The sequence below is a fragment of the Trachemys scripta genome, chromosome 2, assembly GCF_013100865.1.
Source record: "Trachemys scripta elegans isolate TJP31775 chromosome 2, CAS_Tse_1.0, whole genome shotgun sequence".
Lineage (NCBI taxonomy): Eukaryota > Metazoa > Chordata > Testudines > Emydidae > Trachemys > Trachemys scripta.
The window spans coordinates 173,463,124-173,476,390 of NC_048299.1; the positions used below are offsets into that span (position 1 = coordinate 173,463,124).

At 47.6% G+C, this 13,267-nt stretch overlaps 1 protein-coding gene across 2 annotated transcripts; it reads right to left on the reverse strand.

The window, feature by feature from the left end:
• Positions 1–1,169: 1,169 nt before the first annotated feature.
• LOC117873212 (transmembrane protein 14C-like) lies at positions 1,170–11,359 on the reverse strand. 2 transcript variants are annotated; one of them, XM_034762335.1, is made up of 5 exons: positions 11,265–11,359; positions 9,439–9,515; positions 5,264–5,365; positions 2,257–2,344; positions 1,170–2,016 (listed from the first exon to the last, which is right to left on the reverse strand). In XM_034762335.1, exons 2-5 carry the CDS (start codon positions 9,512–9,514, stop codon positions 1,959–1,961), a joined length of 324 nt encoding a protein of 107 aa, XP_034618226.1. In that variant the 5' UTR covers position 9,515; positions 11,265–11,359; the 3' UTR covers positions 1,170–1,958. The 2 variants fall into 2 exon arrangements, with proteins under 2 accessions (XP_034618226.1, XP_034618225.1); XM_034762334.1 differs by lacking the exon at positions 11,265–11,359 and adding an exon at positions 10,754–10,886.
• Between the last annotated feature and the right edge of the window lie 1,908 nt (positions 11,360–13,267).

The window sequence follows — 13,267 nt, forward strand, 5'->3', positions numbered from 1 at the left end:
CAAAGAGGGGGGTTGTATGGGGGCTCTTCCAGGGGGTGAAGGTGGCAGAGAGAGGGGTGCATGGGTTTGTTGCAGGGGGTGGAGGTGGCCAAGAGGTGGAGGGGGTGTAGTGGCAGGGAAGAGATTGCACAGATGCAAAAAGAGCTCGTTGCAGGGGGTGCAGTGGCAGGGAGGGAGTGGCATAAGGGAGAAGTGGGCAGGAGGGTGTGTGTCTGTGCCCGGGGTTGTTGTAGGGGGATGAAGGTGGCAGGGAGGGGTTTGCACAAGGGAGGAGTGGGCAGAAGGGAGATGGCAGGTGGGGGTGGTGGTCCCGAGGTTGATGCAGGAGTGAAGGTGACCATGGCTGGCTGGTGGAGGTAGGGTGTTGCTGAGTGGAGGTTGCCCAGAGGCAAAAGTGGCAGGACAGGGTGGGTTGTTGGGGCGGGGGGTGCACAGGAGACAAGGTAGCTGGTCGGCTGGTGTTGGAGGGGGTGGCGCTGGTTGGGGGAGGGGTGCCCAGGTTGCTCCCACATACACCATTCCCCAGGCCAGGGACTGGACCTGCCCACCCCCCGGAGCTTCACGGGCCCGTGCGGCTCCCTGCGGCCCGGCTGGGTATCTTGCAGGCAGAGTAGACACCCAGCTTCTCCGCCCGAAGAGCAGAGTGCAGCTGCGCCTTCTTCCCCGCACCGTGAGCCGAGCCGGGCTCTCAGCAGCAGCACAGGCAGGCAGCCAGCCAGCCCCCCTCCCACCCCCCTGCGCCCGAGCTTGCTGCCACCGAGAACCCTGGGGGTAGCAGGGAGCCCGACTCGGCCCGCGGCGCAGGGAAGAAGGCGCAACTGCTAGCGCTAGACCCTCCCCTTCCCCGATCCGCCACGGCTGCTCCCCCGGGGGGAGGGACTGGCCACGCCACAGGCAGCCCCTCGGGAGGCGGGGAGCAGCGGCAGCCTTGTGCTCCGCTGTTTAAAAAAAAATGTTTGGGGCACCGCTTTTTGGTGCCCCCAACCACTTGGCACCTTAGGCGGCTGCCTAGTCCACCTAGTGGTTGCACTGGCCCTGGGAAGACCAGAACTACAGAACTTATTTTATATTCAGAATAGAATATGCAAGTGATGTGTATTTTAGGTTGACTTCAACTGTTCAAATACTCTTGCATAAATCTTGCTGAAATTATCCACAATAGAGGTTTCTTCTTTAAAGAGTCTTTAATGCAGTATTAACACAATGTACACACTTAATTCTGTCTTCTTCCCCTCCATTGAAGAGTTATCTTTCTTTACATGATCAAAGACTGCATATGGAGAACAGTACACTGAAAAGATTTCCTTAGGAAAAGAAAAGGTAAGCCACAGGAAGGGCACAAACTAGCCCCAACCCAGACTTGCCCAATAAAGGAAATAGTTTTGCAATATAAGTTCTCAGTTTTTATTAGTATAAAAATCAATCTCCTTTAAATGACATTTTGCTCAACATAATTTTGCAATAAAATATTCAGCTGGTGTTAGACACATTCTTACAGCCAAACTGCAGTCAGGTAAAGCATTCTGATAGTTTGCATGCAGAGTAACCATATATGTATATTTATATTGCATTTGACCAAGTACTCCTGTTGGCCCAGAGTGGGAATTTTCTTTATCATGATGTTAGACACCAGTTCCCTCTCTCCCTCGTATGTTGTCTATATATATATTTTTTTGGACTGCTCAAAATGGGAGTGGTTAATGAAAGACGTATTAGGAGAAATTTAAATTAACACTAACCCAACTTCTCAGGACAAAGTAGGGATAAATATTGACTGCTGAAACAAATGACTTTTTGTATACTTAACACCCATCCATCCCATCAATTTCCCCCCAATCTTAAAAAAAAAAAAAAAAAAAAAATTATTTGATGTAAGAACAGTTGTGTACTCTCTGAACATTCAGGCAGCTGAATTTTCAGGCTTCCTATTGACACATTAAGTCACATGACGTTCACCATTATGGGTTATGGGGCTTTTCAATCATCTTCAGTCCAAGTCTCCCAACCATTAGCAGACTGTTTAAAGGAAAACATTGTAAGTTCACTGAATTTAAAAAAGTGCAGAGCAAACTTCCAAATACTTCCCCAAGAAACATAAGCAAGTAGAAAACTGAAATAATCTGGTTTTAAAAAGATACATGGACTCTTATTTAAATATTTTATAATCTGAGAATACAGTAATTTAACCCCAATGTAATTAAATAGGAGTGACTTGAACATATGGAGTAAGATTAGAAACAGCATGTGGTGTAGTACCTGGCACCAGCAATTAGACCTGCAGGCATGACTTTTCCAGAGTTGTAAAATCTCATTCCCATAACTCCAGTCAGTGTTCCAGATGCAACTAAATGAAAGATCAGATGACCAGTCAGAACTATTTCAGAGGTATGTGCGGAGGGGGAGACATGCTAACTCAGAGCGAGCAAAAAAAGGAGTAATAAGTAAGATCAAATAGATTGTGAAAAACGATTAATTTCATATAACAAAAAAAAAAAATCAAGAAAACTCTAAAAACAATTTTTTTAAACCCACATTGTTCTGTAAGGAGTAATACTTTAAAAACTCAGGTTTTACACACTGCACATGCTGTATATGCCTAAAGTCCCCTTGGTAAAGATGTATCTTTGATCAGAAATAAATTATTCTAGCCACAAATCAGGTATTGACTCCCTCCAAGTCTTTGGGCAAATCACTAAACTTGTGCACCTGTTTACCCAATTCTTGCACACGTGCGTGCGTGAGAGAGAGTGAAATATATTTGCTCACCTATCTCTCAGAGATGCTCTGAGGATTAGTTAATTTGTGTTTGTAAAAGACTTTGAAGATGAAGCCTGCTAAATATACCTTTAGTATTGTTAACCTATTTCAGGAACCTGCACTATCTTCCATTAGCTGAGCTAAAAGTGAACATTATCCATCTTGATCAATTACTCCTGGCATAGTATCCATCCAAGTTCATAGAGCTGCTAAAACTGAAGGGCCAAACCATGGAATACTACACCCCTCCAATTAAAGAGCTGAGTTATTAGAAAAATGTGCAGCGCTCATTCCTCAGCACAGAAGACATATGGAGGATGAAATCCTTAGTCCCATCATGGAGTACCAAGCCCACAGCAACAACTGCAAAACATAAAAGTGAGCAGAATGGCAGACATCTGTCACCACCTCCCTATATGGGGGTTTGATTAGCAGATCCATCTGTGCACAGATCCACTTCTCAACACTCTACAAATAATTCTAATGGGCCTATTTACTCAAGTTAGGGTTTGCAGGATGGATCCCTAGTTTGTATGTAACTATAGTCTAAGATACTGATTAGAATTAGTATTTAACCTTGTTGCCTTTCACAAATATTTTATTAAAACTGCTTTAAGTCCTAATGGATTGATCATCATAAACGTAATCAAACAAAAATTATATTTAGTGGCAGTTAAGACACCTCTACTCAAAACCTTACAAACATGGATATATATGAAGGGGAAAAACTTTGTTTTTATATCAGGGTGGGTAAACTACAGCCCACAGCCAGCCCATCTGACCTTTCAATCCGGCCCTCGGGCTCCCACTGGGGAGTGGGGTCGGGGGCTTGCCCTGCTCCAGTGCTCCAGCCAGAGAGTGGGGTCAGGGGCTTGCACCACTCCGCGCCTGCCATGGCTCTGTGTGGCTCCCAGAAGCAGCAGCAGCATGTCCCTCCTCCAGCTCCTATGCGTAAGAGTAGCCAGGGGGCTCTGCATGCTGTCCCCACCCCAAGCGCCAGCCTATTGTGCTCCCTCCTCCCAGCCAGTATAAAGCACATGGCTCAATGTGAGCATATGTGACAACCATCAATTTGGCCAAGCCCCAGGACTGAACCAATGGCCTTTAGAGCTAAAAGCATGCATTTTTACAGCTTGTTCTGAAGAGGTATGCCCTCAAGCTGAGAGTTGTCACAGAGGGACATCCTCTGTGGATCAGACACAGAGGGTTACGCTTAACACTCCCTACCTCCATTGGGTTACACAAACAAAACGTGTGACACGTGGCTGCAATACAAAACATGTATTTTGACGATTCACACCATATTACAGATTGTAATTTTTAACCAAAAAACCCTGACCAAAAGTAGTTTTTTCACTATATGAATTGCATGCAACCATACACCCCCCACCTTCCAGCGGCAGCAGAGTTTGAACTCTTCGACCTTCAGGTCCCTTAACTTAGGCTCTTATTATTTGAGCTACAGGAGCACTTCCTTTCTAGACCAACCACTGGAGGAGGACTTGACACACACTTCCAAGCGAATTCAGTGTTCTACTGCTGACTAGTAAACAGAACCCCTGGCTCTGGGAAAAGAATGTGGTTTACAGCTGTTAAGGACAAGATAACCCAAAACAGTTTTAGTCTCTCTGAAAGACAGTGGGTGCAGTGGAGATTAGGGTTTGTTATCTTAGACCTGGGGTCTGGACCTGCAGTGAACTTGCATAAATTATTAACTTATTTTAAAAAGAAAAGGGGCTGGGGGGAAAAAAGGTGGTGTCAACAGCTCTTTCTTAACTGTCTTCTAGGTAGGGGTTCATGGCTGTAGTCAATAATAGGGATAGTGAATTGCAGAGGAATTTAAACAGCATGTAGAAGAGGTGAAAGTTGAACTCCCTCCCAGTCTCCTCTTTCCTCTCTAGGCTACTGGCAGCATTTGATGGGGGTTTCTCTTTCACTATTTCTGGAAGTGATGACCATTCATACCCACAGCAGATTTTTTTTCAAAACTGAAATTTGGCAGGTTTGGCTTGGCACATGTTTTCCATTAAGGCTAAAATGTCAGACAATGCTCTACAGACAAACTCACCTGATGTACAATATAAATGATATTCTAGGAATCAGTACAAGAAGACACCAATGTGGCTAAAAGCCAGAGCCTGGAGTGATTTAAATGTATTGCAAAAGGAGAACAAAGAAAAGTGAGACAGTCTAGCAGGGAGGGAGTGGGGGAGACACACCAAAGGGAATAATTTTTTAAAAGCTCTCATTCTCTCTATCAATTCATTTTTCATGAAACCATCATGAAAAATTCAAATAGTGCTCTAAGTTTTATTCTATGCATTGCTTTCTGCCATTTCAGTGAGAGTTTTACAAAATAAAGGTTTTAAATGCCCTGTTAAAATTGAACTTTGGAGCACAATCTTAACTATGGTGCACACTACTGCTGCACCATAATATACACCCTTGAAGTGTTATTAACATAACAGTAAGTTTGTTTTACATAGATATTTTAAAGTAGACTCACTCAGAGAAAGCCACACATTTTTTGGATTCTGAGACAGCTGGTAAGCACCCAGTCCAGCTAAGCTCCCGAAGAGAAGACCAGCAGCTAGAGATGGGACACTACCTTGAATAAATCAAACATACTGCATTTATTAGAAGATCAGACATAAACTTTGGTCTATTAACCAAGCAGTCAAACAAAATAATCATGTCTGTTCACTGTTATAAGGTAGACTAGAATTTAGATCAAATGTGAAAGGATGTTAATATTTGAATAGGTTGGCTTTTATTAAGAAAGTCATTATACAGATCCTAACAAAGTACCAAATAACTCTAGATTAGTTGCAGGTAACATTACAGCATTTAGTTCTTTAACATGCAAATAAGTCATTGATAAATTACAAACACAAAAAGAGTCACTAGAATAAAACCATCAGACATGACCTTTGATGGGTAAAAAATTCTCTCCTCCTCCCCCCCCCCCCCAAAAAAAAAAGTTTCCAGAAGCTCTTGTGAGGTACTAGCATGAAATAAAGGGATTAACTATGTTGGGTGGTACAGATCTCACATAGTAATGGCCTGAGATTAGAAAAAGGGAGTTTAAACTAGCCAGGCAAGTCGATTAGACAATTTACCAAGAAGGGCTAGAAGGCACCAACAATAGAAGTATTCAAGGTTAAACACACATAAGGCCCAAATCCAAAACCATTGAAGACAATGGAAAAAACGATTCCATGGACTTGAGTGGGCTTTAGATCTGGTCCTTAGTGCAAAAGATAACCCTGCACTATTGACAGAAGATAGATGCTATTTCCAGTCCTATCCTCAGTGATTTGTAGATAACCTGTAAATGGAATTGACAAAATGTCATCACCTTTAACGAGTGCTGAATGCCTTCATCAACCATGCTAAGAGGAGCATTCCACACCTATTGCTAATGGCCATAGCATTCCATCTGTTCCATTTGCAGGTCACCATTAAAATGATCTGAAATCGTCAGGCCAGTATGATAAAAGTCTTTACTCCAAGTGTACCAGAATGAGGAGCACTTAGTGCTGTAGGAAGCTGATCATTCTTTAATCATCAACACATCATCTGCACTATTGGTTCAGATCCCACATTTAGGATAAAGCAGGGGATAGAGAGAGAGAAGGTGCAGGATATACTCATTTGTGTAAGGAAAAGACATGCACATTAGCAAGTGGCTACTCTATTCCCATCCAGTTCAGCAGCCTCAGTAGCGTAGCTACAGTTTCTCCTGCAAATGTGGCATAATTGATTTTCTGCAGAATGGCCATGACATACCTGAATTTTGCCTCAATGATTTACAGTAATGAGATGCCCATGCCCACAACTACTCACACATGGTACCTGCTTTCCTCTCCCCCCCCCCCCTGCATTCCATGACACAACTGGGCAGGGGGTGGGAGGCAGGGAGCGGGTTAGGCGGCATGATGCCAAGATTTCCCTGGCATGCCTGCAGATTGGTTTGGGAGCACCCCATTGAATACAACATAGGCAAGATATGTTTCAGTACTTGTGTATGTAATAACTTAAGGTTTTGTTTGGCTTCATCACATTTGGACATTCTGAATTTATGAACAGTCAGGTAGGAGCACCGCCTATAAGAGATGAAGAAAGAGAATGCTCCCTAGATTTGCACTACAATAATAGATTTGATATATGAATGTAATATTGCAAGATCATAAGAATCTTCACCCAGGAATATACAGTAGAAGTAATTTAGAGAGAACATTTTTTAAAAAAGAAAAGAATGATTAAAGAGCCCACTCTGTCAATGGTGACATCATTATATAAGGCCTCTCTTTTTTGCAAGGATATCAGAATGGTCAGTGATCTGCACAGGGCCGGCTCCAGGGTTTTGGCTGCCCCAAGCAGCCAAAAAAAAAAAAAAAAAGGCGGGATTGCAATTGCGATCGCGACCTGCGGCGGCAATTCGGCGGGAGGTCCTTTGCTCCCAGCGGAAGTGAGGGACCGTCCGCTGAATTGCCGCCAAATACCTGGATGTGCCACCCCTCGCCGGAGTGGCCGCCCCAAGCACCTGCTTGTCAGGCTGGTGCCTGGAGCCGGCCCTGGATCTGGAGGGGTGAAAGTATCTTACAGGACTTACCGGTACTGCCAGAGTCCTGAGGGGGCGTGGCCTCATCCGGAAGAGGCTGGGCCTCTCAAGGTTTAAAGGCCCTGGGGCACTGGCTGTGGCTGGGAGCCTCAGGGCCTTTAAGTCAACCCGGGGCTCCCAGCTGCAGAGGTGGCTGGGAGCCCCCAGGGCTCAGGGGCAAATTAAAGGGCCTGGAGCTCCCGTGGCTGCGGGGAGCCCCAAGCCTTGCCGGGCTGGGATTTAAAGGGCCCGGAGCTCCCGCTGCTGCGGGGAGCCCCAAGCCCTTTAAATCCTGGCCCCGGCCCAGCCACCGGAGCTGCGGGCAGGATTCAAAGGGCTCTGGGCTCCCCGCTGCGGTGGGAGCTCTGAGCCCTTTAAATCCCGGCCCCAGCCCGGCTGCTGGAGCTGCGGGGGGGATTTAAAGGGCTCTGGGCTCCCCGAAGCAGCAGGGAGCTCCGAGCCCTTTAAATCCCCACCGCGGAAGCCGGTGCGGTCCGGCACGGCATACTGGCTCTTCCCAGTACGCCGTACCATACTGGCTTACTTTCACCTCTGGTGATCTGACTGGTTGAACATTTTCAGGTTTAAGTTAGAAGTAGATGGCTATAGAATAAAGTGAATATAATGATGGACAGGGCCATTTACTCAGCTACTCTTCCTTTATTTTTAACATGCGGTCCTGTACTTCTACTGGCACAGACAGGTCTCAGTGATTAGCAGTCTCTCATTCCCCTGTCAAGTCACCTCACTTGCTTTTACTCCTCCCCTCAAAAAGAAAAAAAATCCTCTTTCCTCTCAGACTGGGAGTCAGGAGACCTGGGTTCCATTTCTGGCTTTGCCACTGAATTACCACATGACCTCGAACAGGTCACTTAAATTCTGGATCTCAGTTTCCCCATCTGGAAACAGGATAATAATGCTTACCATTTTGTAAAGTGCTCTGAGAAATACTGATCAAAAGGTCAGTGTAAGTTCCAAATGTTGTTCATTACCTCCATCCTGACTGGTCATCTACAGGATGAAATAAGCTAGTGGAAGCATATTAACAAGCTCTCTGGCGCTCCAATTTATTCACATTTGTGGGCAAAACTCCCACTGAATTCAGTGATATAGGAGCAGGTCCTCGGGTAACAGCAATCTCCTCAGTCCACATTAAACATGGGTCTATCCTAAAAATTGAATGAGGGTTTCCACATAAATTGAGGCCTCCCATTGCAAGAATTTTACAGCTGATGATCCACAGTTCTGTATGAAGGAATGAAAACCAAGAAAAGCAGAACTGGAGCAAGCAGATCAGGGAATAAAGTTCCAAGTGCAAGTATATTCAATGCAGCTCTGCAAAGAAATATTGCTAAATAATTCTGACACAGCACAAACAAGTCACACTACTTACAGAAAGGTTAAAATGGAAAGCTGAGCTCTCTAAATACTTGCAGTTACTCTTCTAAATGTACCATTTGTAGAAGTGATAGGGGACCATTTGTAGTGTACAAGATGGTGCTGGTATCAATTATAAAAAACAAAATTAAAAACTACTAACAATTAACCTTTTTATATGTTCTCTGAAAATATATAAGTAGGTCATTGATATTCAAGACATTAGCAATAAAGCCTTTCTGAAGTAAGCTTACTGCGATTCACCCAAAGAACATAAAGGCCATCAGGAGACGACTGGTATGCCTGATTGTGAGCTTATCACAAAAGAACACCAACTCAAATAATACAGCTCTCCACTCCCAATTACAGTGAAAGTTTTGCATAAGCCTTAAACTGTCAAAGTTAAGAACAGCATGAATATTTAAACAACAAAGAGTCTGGTGGCACCTTAAAGACTAACAGATTTATTTGGGCATAAGCTTTCGTGAGTAAAAACCTCACTTCTTCGGATGCATAGAGTGAAAGCACAAGGCTACCCCCTGATACTTGACAACATGAATATTTAGATAGCCTGTTTTTATAAGAAGTTACACTGTGCAGAAGACTTGATATTTTGCTTTGGCGTGGGGGGGCTGGTTCCATTTCCCAACATCTGATTCAATTATGCACCAGAGTTTTTGAGGATTTAATCAATACTATACCTGCTTTTGCATAGCCAATTATTCCACCTGATGTAACCAATGCTGCATAGCCAAAACCAATCCAGTCCAAACCCATTCTGGGAACATAACAAGGAAATCAGAGTTATATTAATTCTTTTCATTCCCTCCTTCCTTTACACAGTTTTTATACAATTTAAATTTATTTTTAACTTACTTTAATGCTCACAAAGGTATTAGCTTGATAACACTTGAAACAAAGTTCTCTATGTATAATGTACAGATTATGTATAATGACTAAAGGTTGGGCAACAGTAATGCAAACTTCCCTATATGGCTTTGTTTTTAGACAATTATTGGCAATCACTGAGAAACAAGAACAAACATACATCACAAACTTAAAATCCTAAGAACATGAAAGCATATATCATGATACTAGTGTATCTGGATGCAAGTGTGAGGGAGAAACATCCCATATGAATTAACAGTTCTGGACTAAGTGAAAGGATATCACACACATTAAGTACAGAATATAAAAATAGATTTTAAATGCATTTGATGAACACTGAACCTGAAGCCCTAGGAGAAGCAATGTGTTAGGAAGATGGTTCAGTGTCTAATGGTTTGAGACAGATGCACTGAAGCTGCTCCTTAACAGAGGCCATTGGTAACGTTTCCATGTCAAGCATCTTAAGCAAGTCCCTATAAGGGGTAAAAAAAACCTCATCGTCCTGCAATAGCTCTAGCCCAGAACTTCCCTGAAAAGCCAGAGACTGGGCCATGTTGCCAGGATCAGATCTGGATCTGAACTTTCTCCAGGCTCAGGGGTGTCTAGATCTAGGTTTGGGTTCAGCCCAGTACGCACACAGGTGCCAGCCACAAATCTGGATCCAAACCTCCCCACAGTCTGGGGAAACTCAGAGGTGGGGGCTGGTTCAGGCTCGGTTTTGTAAGATGGGTTGACAGACCCCTGCGATCACTCCAGAGGGATGCAGAGTGACTACAGGAAAGCAGTTCGCGAAGCAAATAGAGAACAGTCCTGCCCTGGCAGGGAGAGGAACCAGCCATGACCAGAGGGGAACGTCACCATCTCCAGAGTCTGGGGTCCCCAACCGCAACACACAGAAAACACCTCACTCCCGAATACTAGCACCTCCTCCCCCCTAGCACAGCTTAGCTCAACCCCCGCCCTGCCCCGCGTACAGCTCGGCTCAGCACCAAGCGAGAGGTACAAAGCCAGGTACTTGCCCCCTCTCTTCCCCCCACCCAGGGAGCCCCGGGGCCGGGCGTGTGGGACTGCAGACCAGTACCCTGCAGGCCCGCGGCCACGAGGCGCCCTGTCCCCCGCCGCACTGACCTGCCCTCCCCGGCCTGGAGCCGCGCTGTAGCGGAAACCTTGGCAGGGGGGGAGTCCCGACCTTCCACCCCCGAACCTTCCCGGCGCGGGGCAGCCAATCAGAGCCGCGCCCGCAGTAGCAGGGCGGGGAGAGGGCGGCTAAGCAGCCCGTAGCTCGGGATTTCCTGCCCTCTCTGCCCAGGGGACGGGCTGACTTGGCTCCCTTTCCCGCCCCTCCCCCCAGCAGCTGAGCACCTCACAGGCCTCCATGTATTTCCCCGGGGCACGTATGGGTCTAGCGGGGCGATTGCATCTTATGCCAGGGCTCCTTTCCCACAGTCCCTGGGACAGCTCAGAGAAGGGGCGGCCTTGACCCCCTCATTCAGGGGCAGCGAGTTATTTGGACCCGTGGTGCCCGTGCTCCAGCAGTATTCAGGGCCCGGGGGCCCGGCTCCACCAACGTTTGGGGCTGGGTCTCTTCCCCTGCCCCTCCCCCGAGTGTCCCCAGCCCCCACTTGCTGCCCCCACACACCTCCCTGGGGACCCTCTCCCCTGCAGCTCCACACTGACTCCGCTCTTCTGGCTCCCGGCATGAACTGCCCCCGCAGGGTCCTAGTGCCCCCCCAACCAGCCTGCCCCGCCCCTGCGCTTCTGCCTCGGATCCTTCCTTTTTCTGGCAGGACCCTCCACCAGCACAGGGGGCCCCCCTGCCTGCAGTCACAGTGCCTGCCCTATACTGGGTAAGGGGCAGCCCCATCCCCCACCCCCAGTGAGGGGCAGCAGCAGGGGAGGAGACGCGCATGTGATTTCAGCCCCCCCCCCCCCCAGAGGGGAGGAGAGGGGACTTCCTGGACCTGAGAGGGGCCCTAGGAGCATGTGTAGTGACAGTGGTGCAGTGTGAGTGTGCTGCCGGCGTGGAGAGGGCTGGGGGAGTCGTCCTCTCTGGCCCCAGCCCTGGGGCAGCCTGCCTGCACCCCAAACTCATCCCCTGCCCCACCCCAGAGCCTGCACCCCCAGCCAGAGCCTTCACCGCCCCTGCAACCCTCTGCCCCAGCCCTGAGCCCCTCCCACATCCCAAACCCCTCATCTCCAGCCCTAGCCCTGAGCCCTTCCCAAACCCCTCATTCCCAGCCAGAGCCCTCATTCCCCCGCACCCTAACCCTGTGCCCCAGCCCTGAGCCCCCTCCTGCATCATGAACCCCTCTCCCCAAACCCCTCACCCCTGCACCCCCTCCCTCCACATTCCCTCCCACCCCCAAGCTCCATCCCAGAGCCTGCACACCCACCCCCTTCCCACACACCTTCTCCTGCCCCCAAACTTCCTCCCGGAGCCTGCACCCCTCACCCCTTCCTGCACCCCCACCCGCTGCCCCAGCCCGGAGCCTGCACCCAGCAACCAAACGCCAGAGCTTGCACCCCAGACCCCCTTCCCCACCCAAACTCCCTCCCAGATGCCAACCTCTCACCTCCTGTGCACCCCAATCCCCTATCCCAGGCCCTGCACCCCAGACCTCCTCCCTCCACCCAAACTCCCTCCCAGAGCCTTAGGCAGGTGGGGGGTGGAGTTTGGGGGGCGGGTTCCGGGCACCACCAAAATTTCTACAAACCTGCCACCCCTACCCTCATTCCTCACACAGCCTAAGCACCACTGCTGTCAAACACAGGGAATTCCCAGCAAGCAGGCTTGGGCCCTTAGAAATAGAGACTCTGAGCACATGCAGATACAGAACGCAAGTCATTAATTAGGGCTGCTTATTTAGATGTGTGTGTGTGTGTGTCTTGTATTTCGTTAACAGCCACGCTTTGAACCACAGCAGCAAGTTACACATTACATGTCTGGTCCCCTGGCTTGTCCCTGCTCCGGTTACAAGTTAACACCTGATTCCTACAGAAATGAAAGGGAAAAAAAAGTTGCCTCTCTCATTTGTATTTTTGACAGCACTGTTTCACTGTTCCTCTAGTCAGTCAGTTGCTCAGTTTCCCCCGCTGTCTCCTGAGATGACAACTCAATGGCAGGGATCTCCCTTAATAGTGTGACAAGGGGCAACTGTGACTACGGCATTATTCCTGGTAGGGCAGCTCCATTACAGCCGTGCTGCCAAGAAGCCAGTGATGGGGAGGAATAGCCGGGGCAAACAGCTTAGTGGAGGCACAGAGCCTCCTGTGATCCTTGGAATCTACAGATCCCTGGAGATCCAGCTGTTTTGAAGACCTGCGAAGAGCAGGGATACCAACTTTCTTCATCCTTCTAAGAGGACATTGTGAGAGAAACTGTTCAAGGGGAACCTCATAAATTTCCTTCTTCTCCAGCTCCCACAGGTTTTACAAAAGAAGAGAGACAGAGCATGCATCAAGAATCTTTCTGACTGGGTATGTCAATTTTTTACATGTTTTAGCTCAGTCACAAACCAACCAGCCACAATGGGTGCAGTTGTGATAAACAGATCATGGGTCATTGTGCCTGGTGCTTCCGATCTCTTCTCAGCCTCATGTCTGTCTTATCAGAGACTTCTCTCCTGGATTTGCCCAGTAAGA

Bases quoted from the DNA above. Each gene is read 5' to 3' on its own strand.
- LOC117873212 (XM_034762335.1), bottom strand. From the start codon at position 9,514: ATGGGTTTGGACTGGATTGGTTTTGGCTATGCAGCATTGGTTACATCA. The intron at 5,366-9,438 runs GTATAGTATTGA...GATTTATTCAAG, and splicing joins AATTGGCTATGCAAAAGCAG to GTAGTGTCCCATCTCTAGCT. The intron at 2,345-5,263 runs GTGAGTCTACTT...TCTTTCATTTAG, and splicing joins AAATGTGTGGCTTTCTCTGA to TTGCATCTGGAACACTGACT.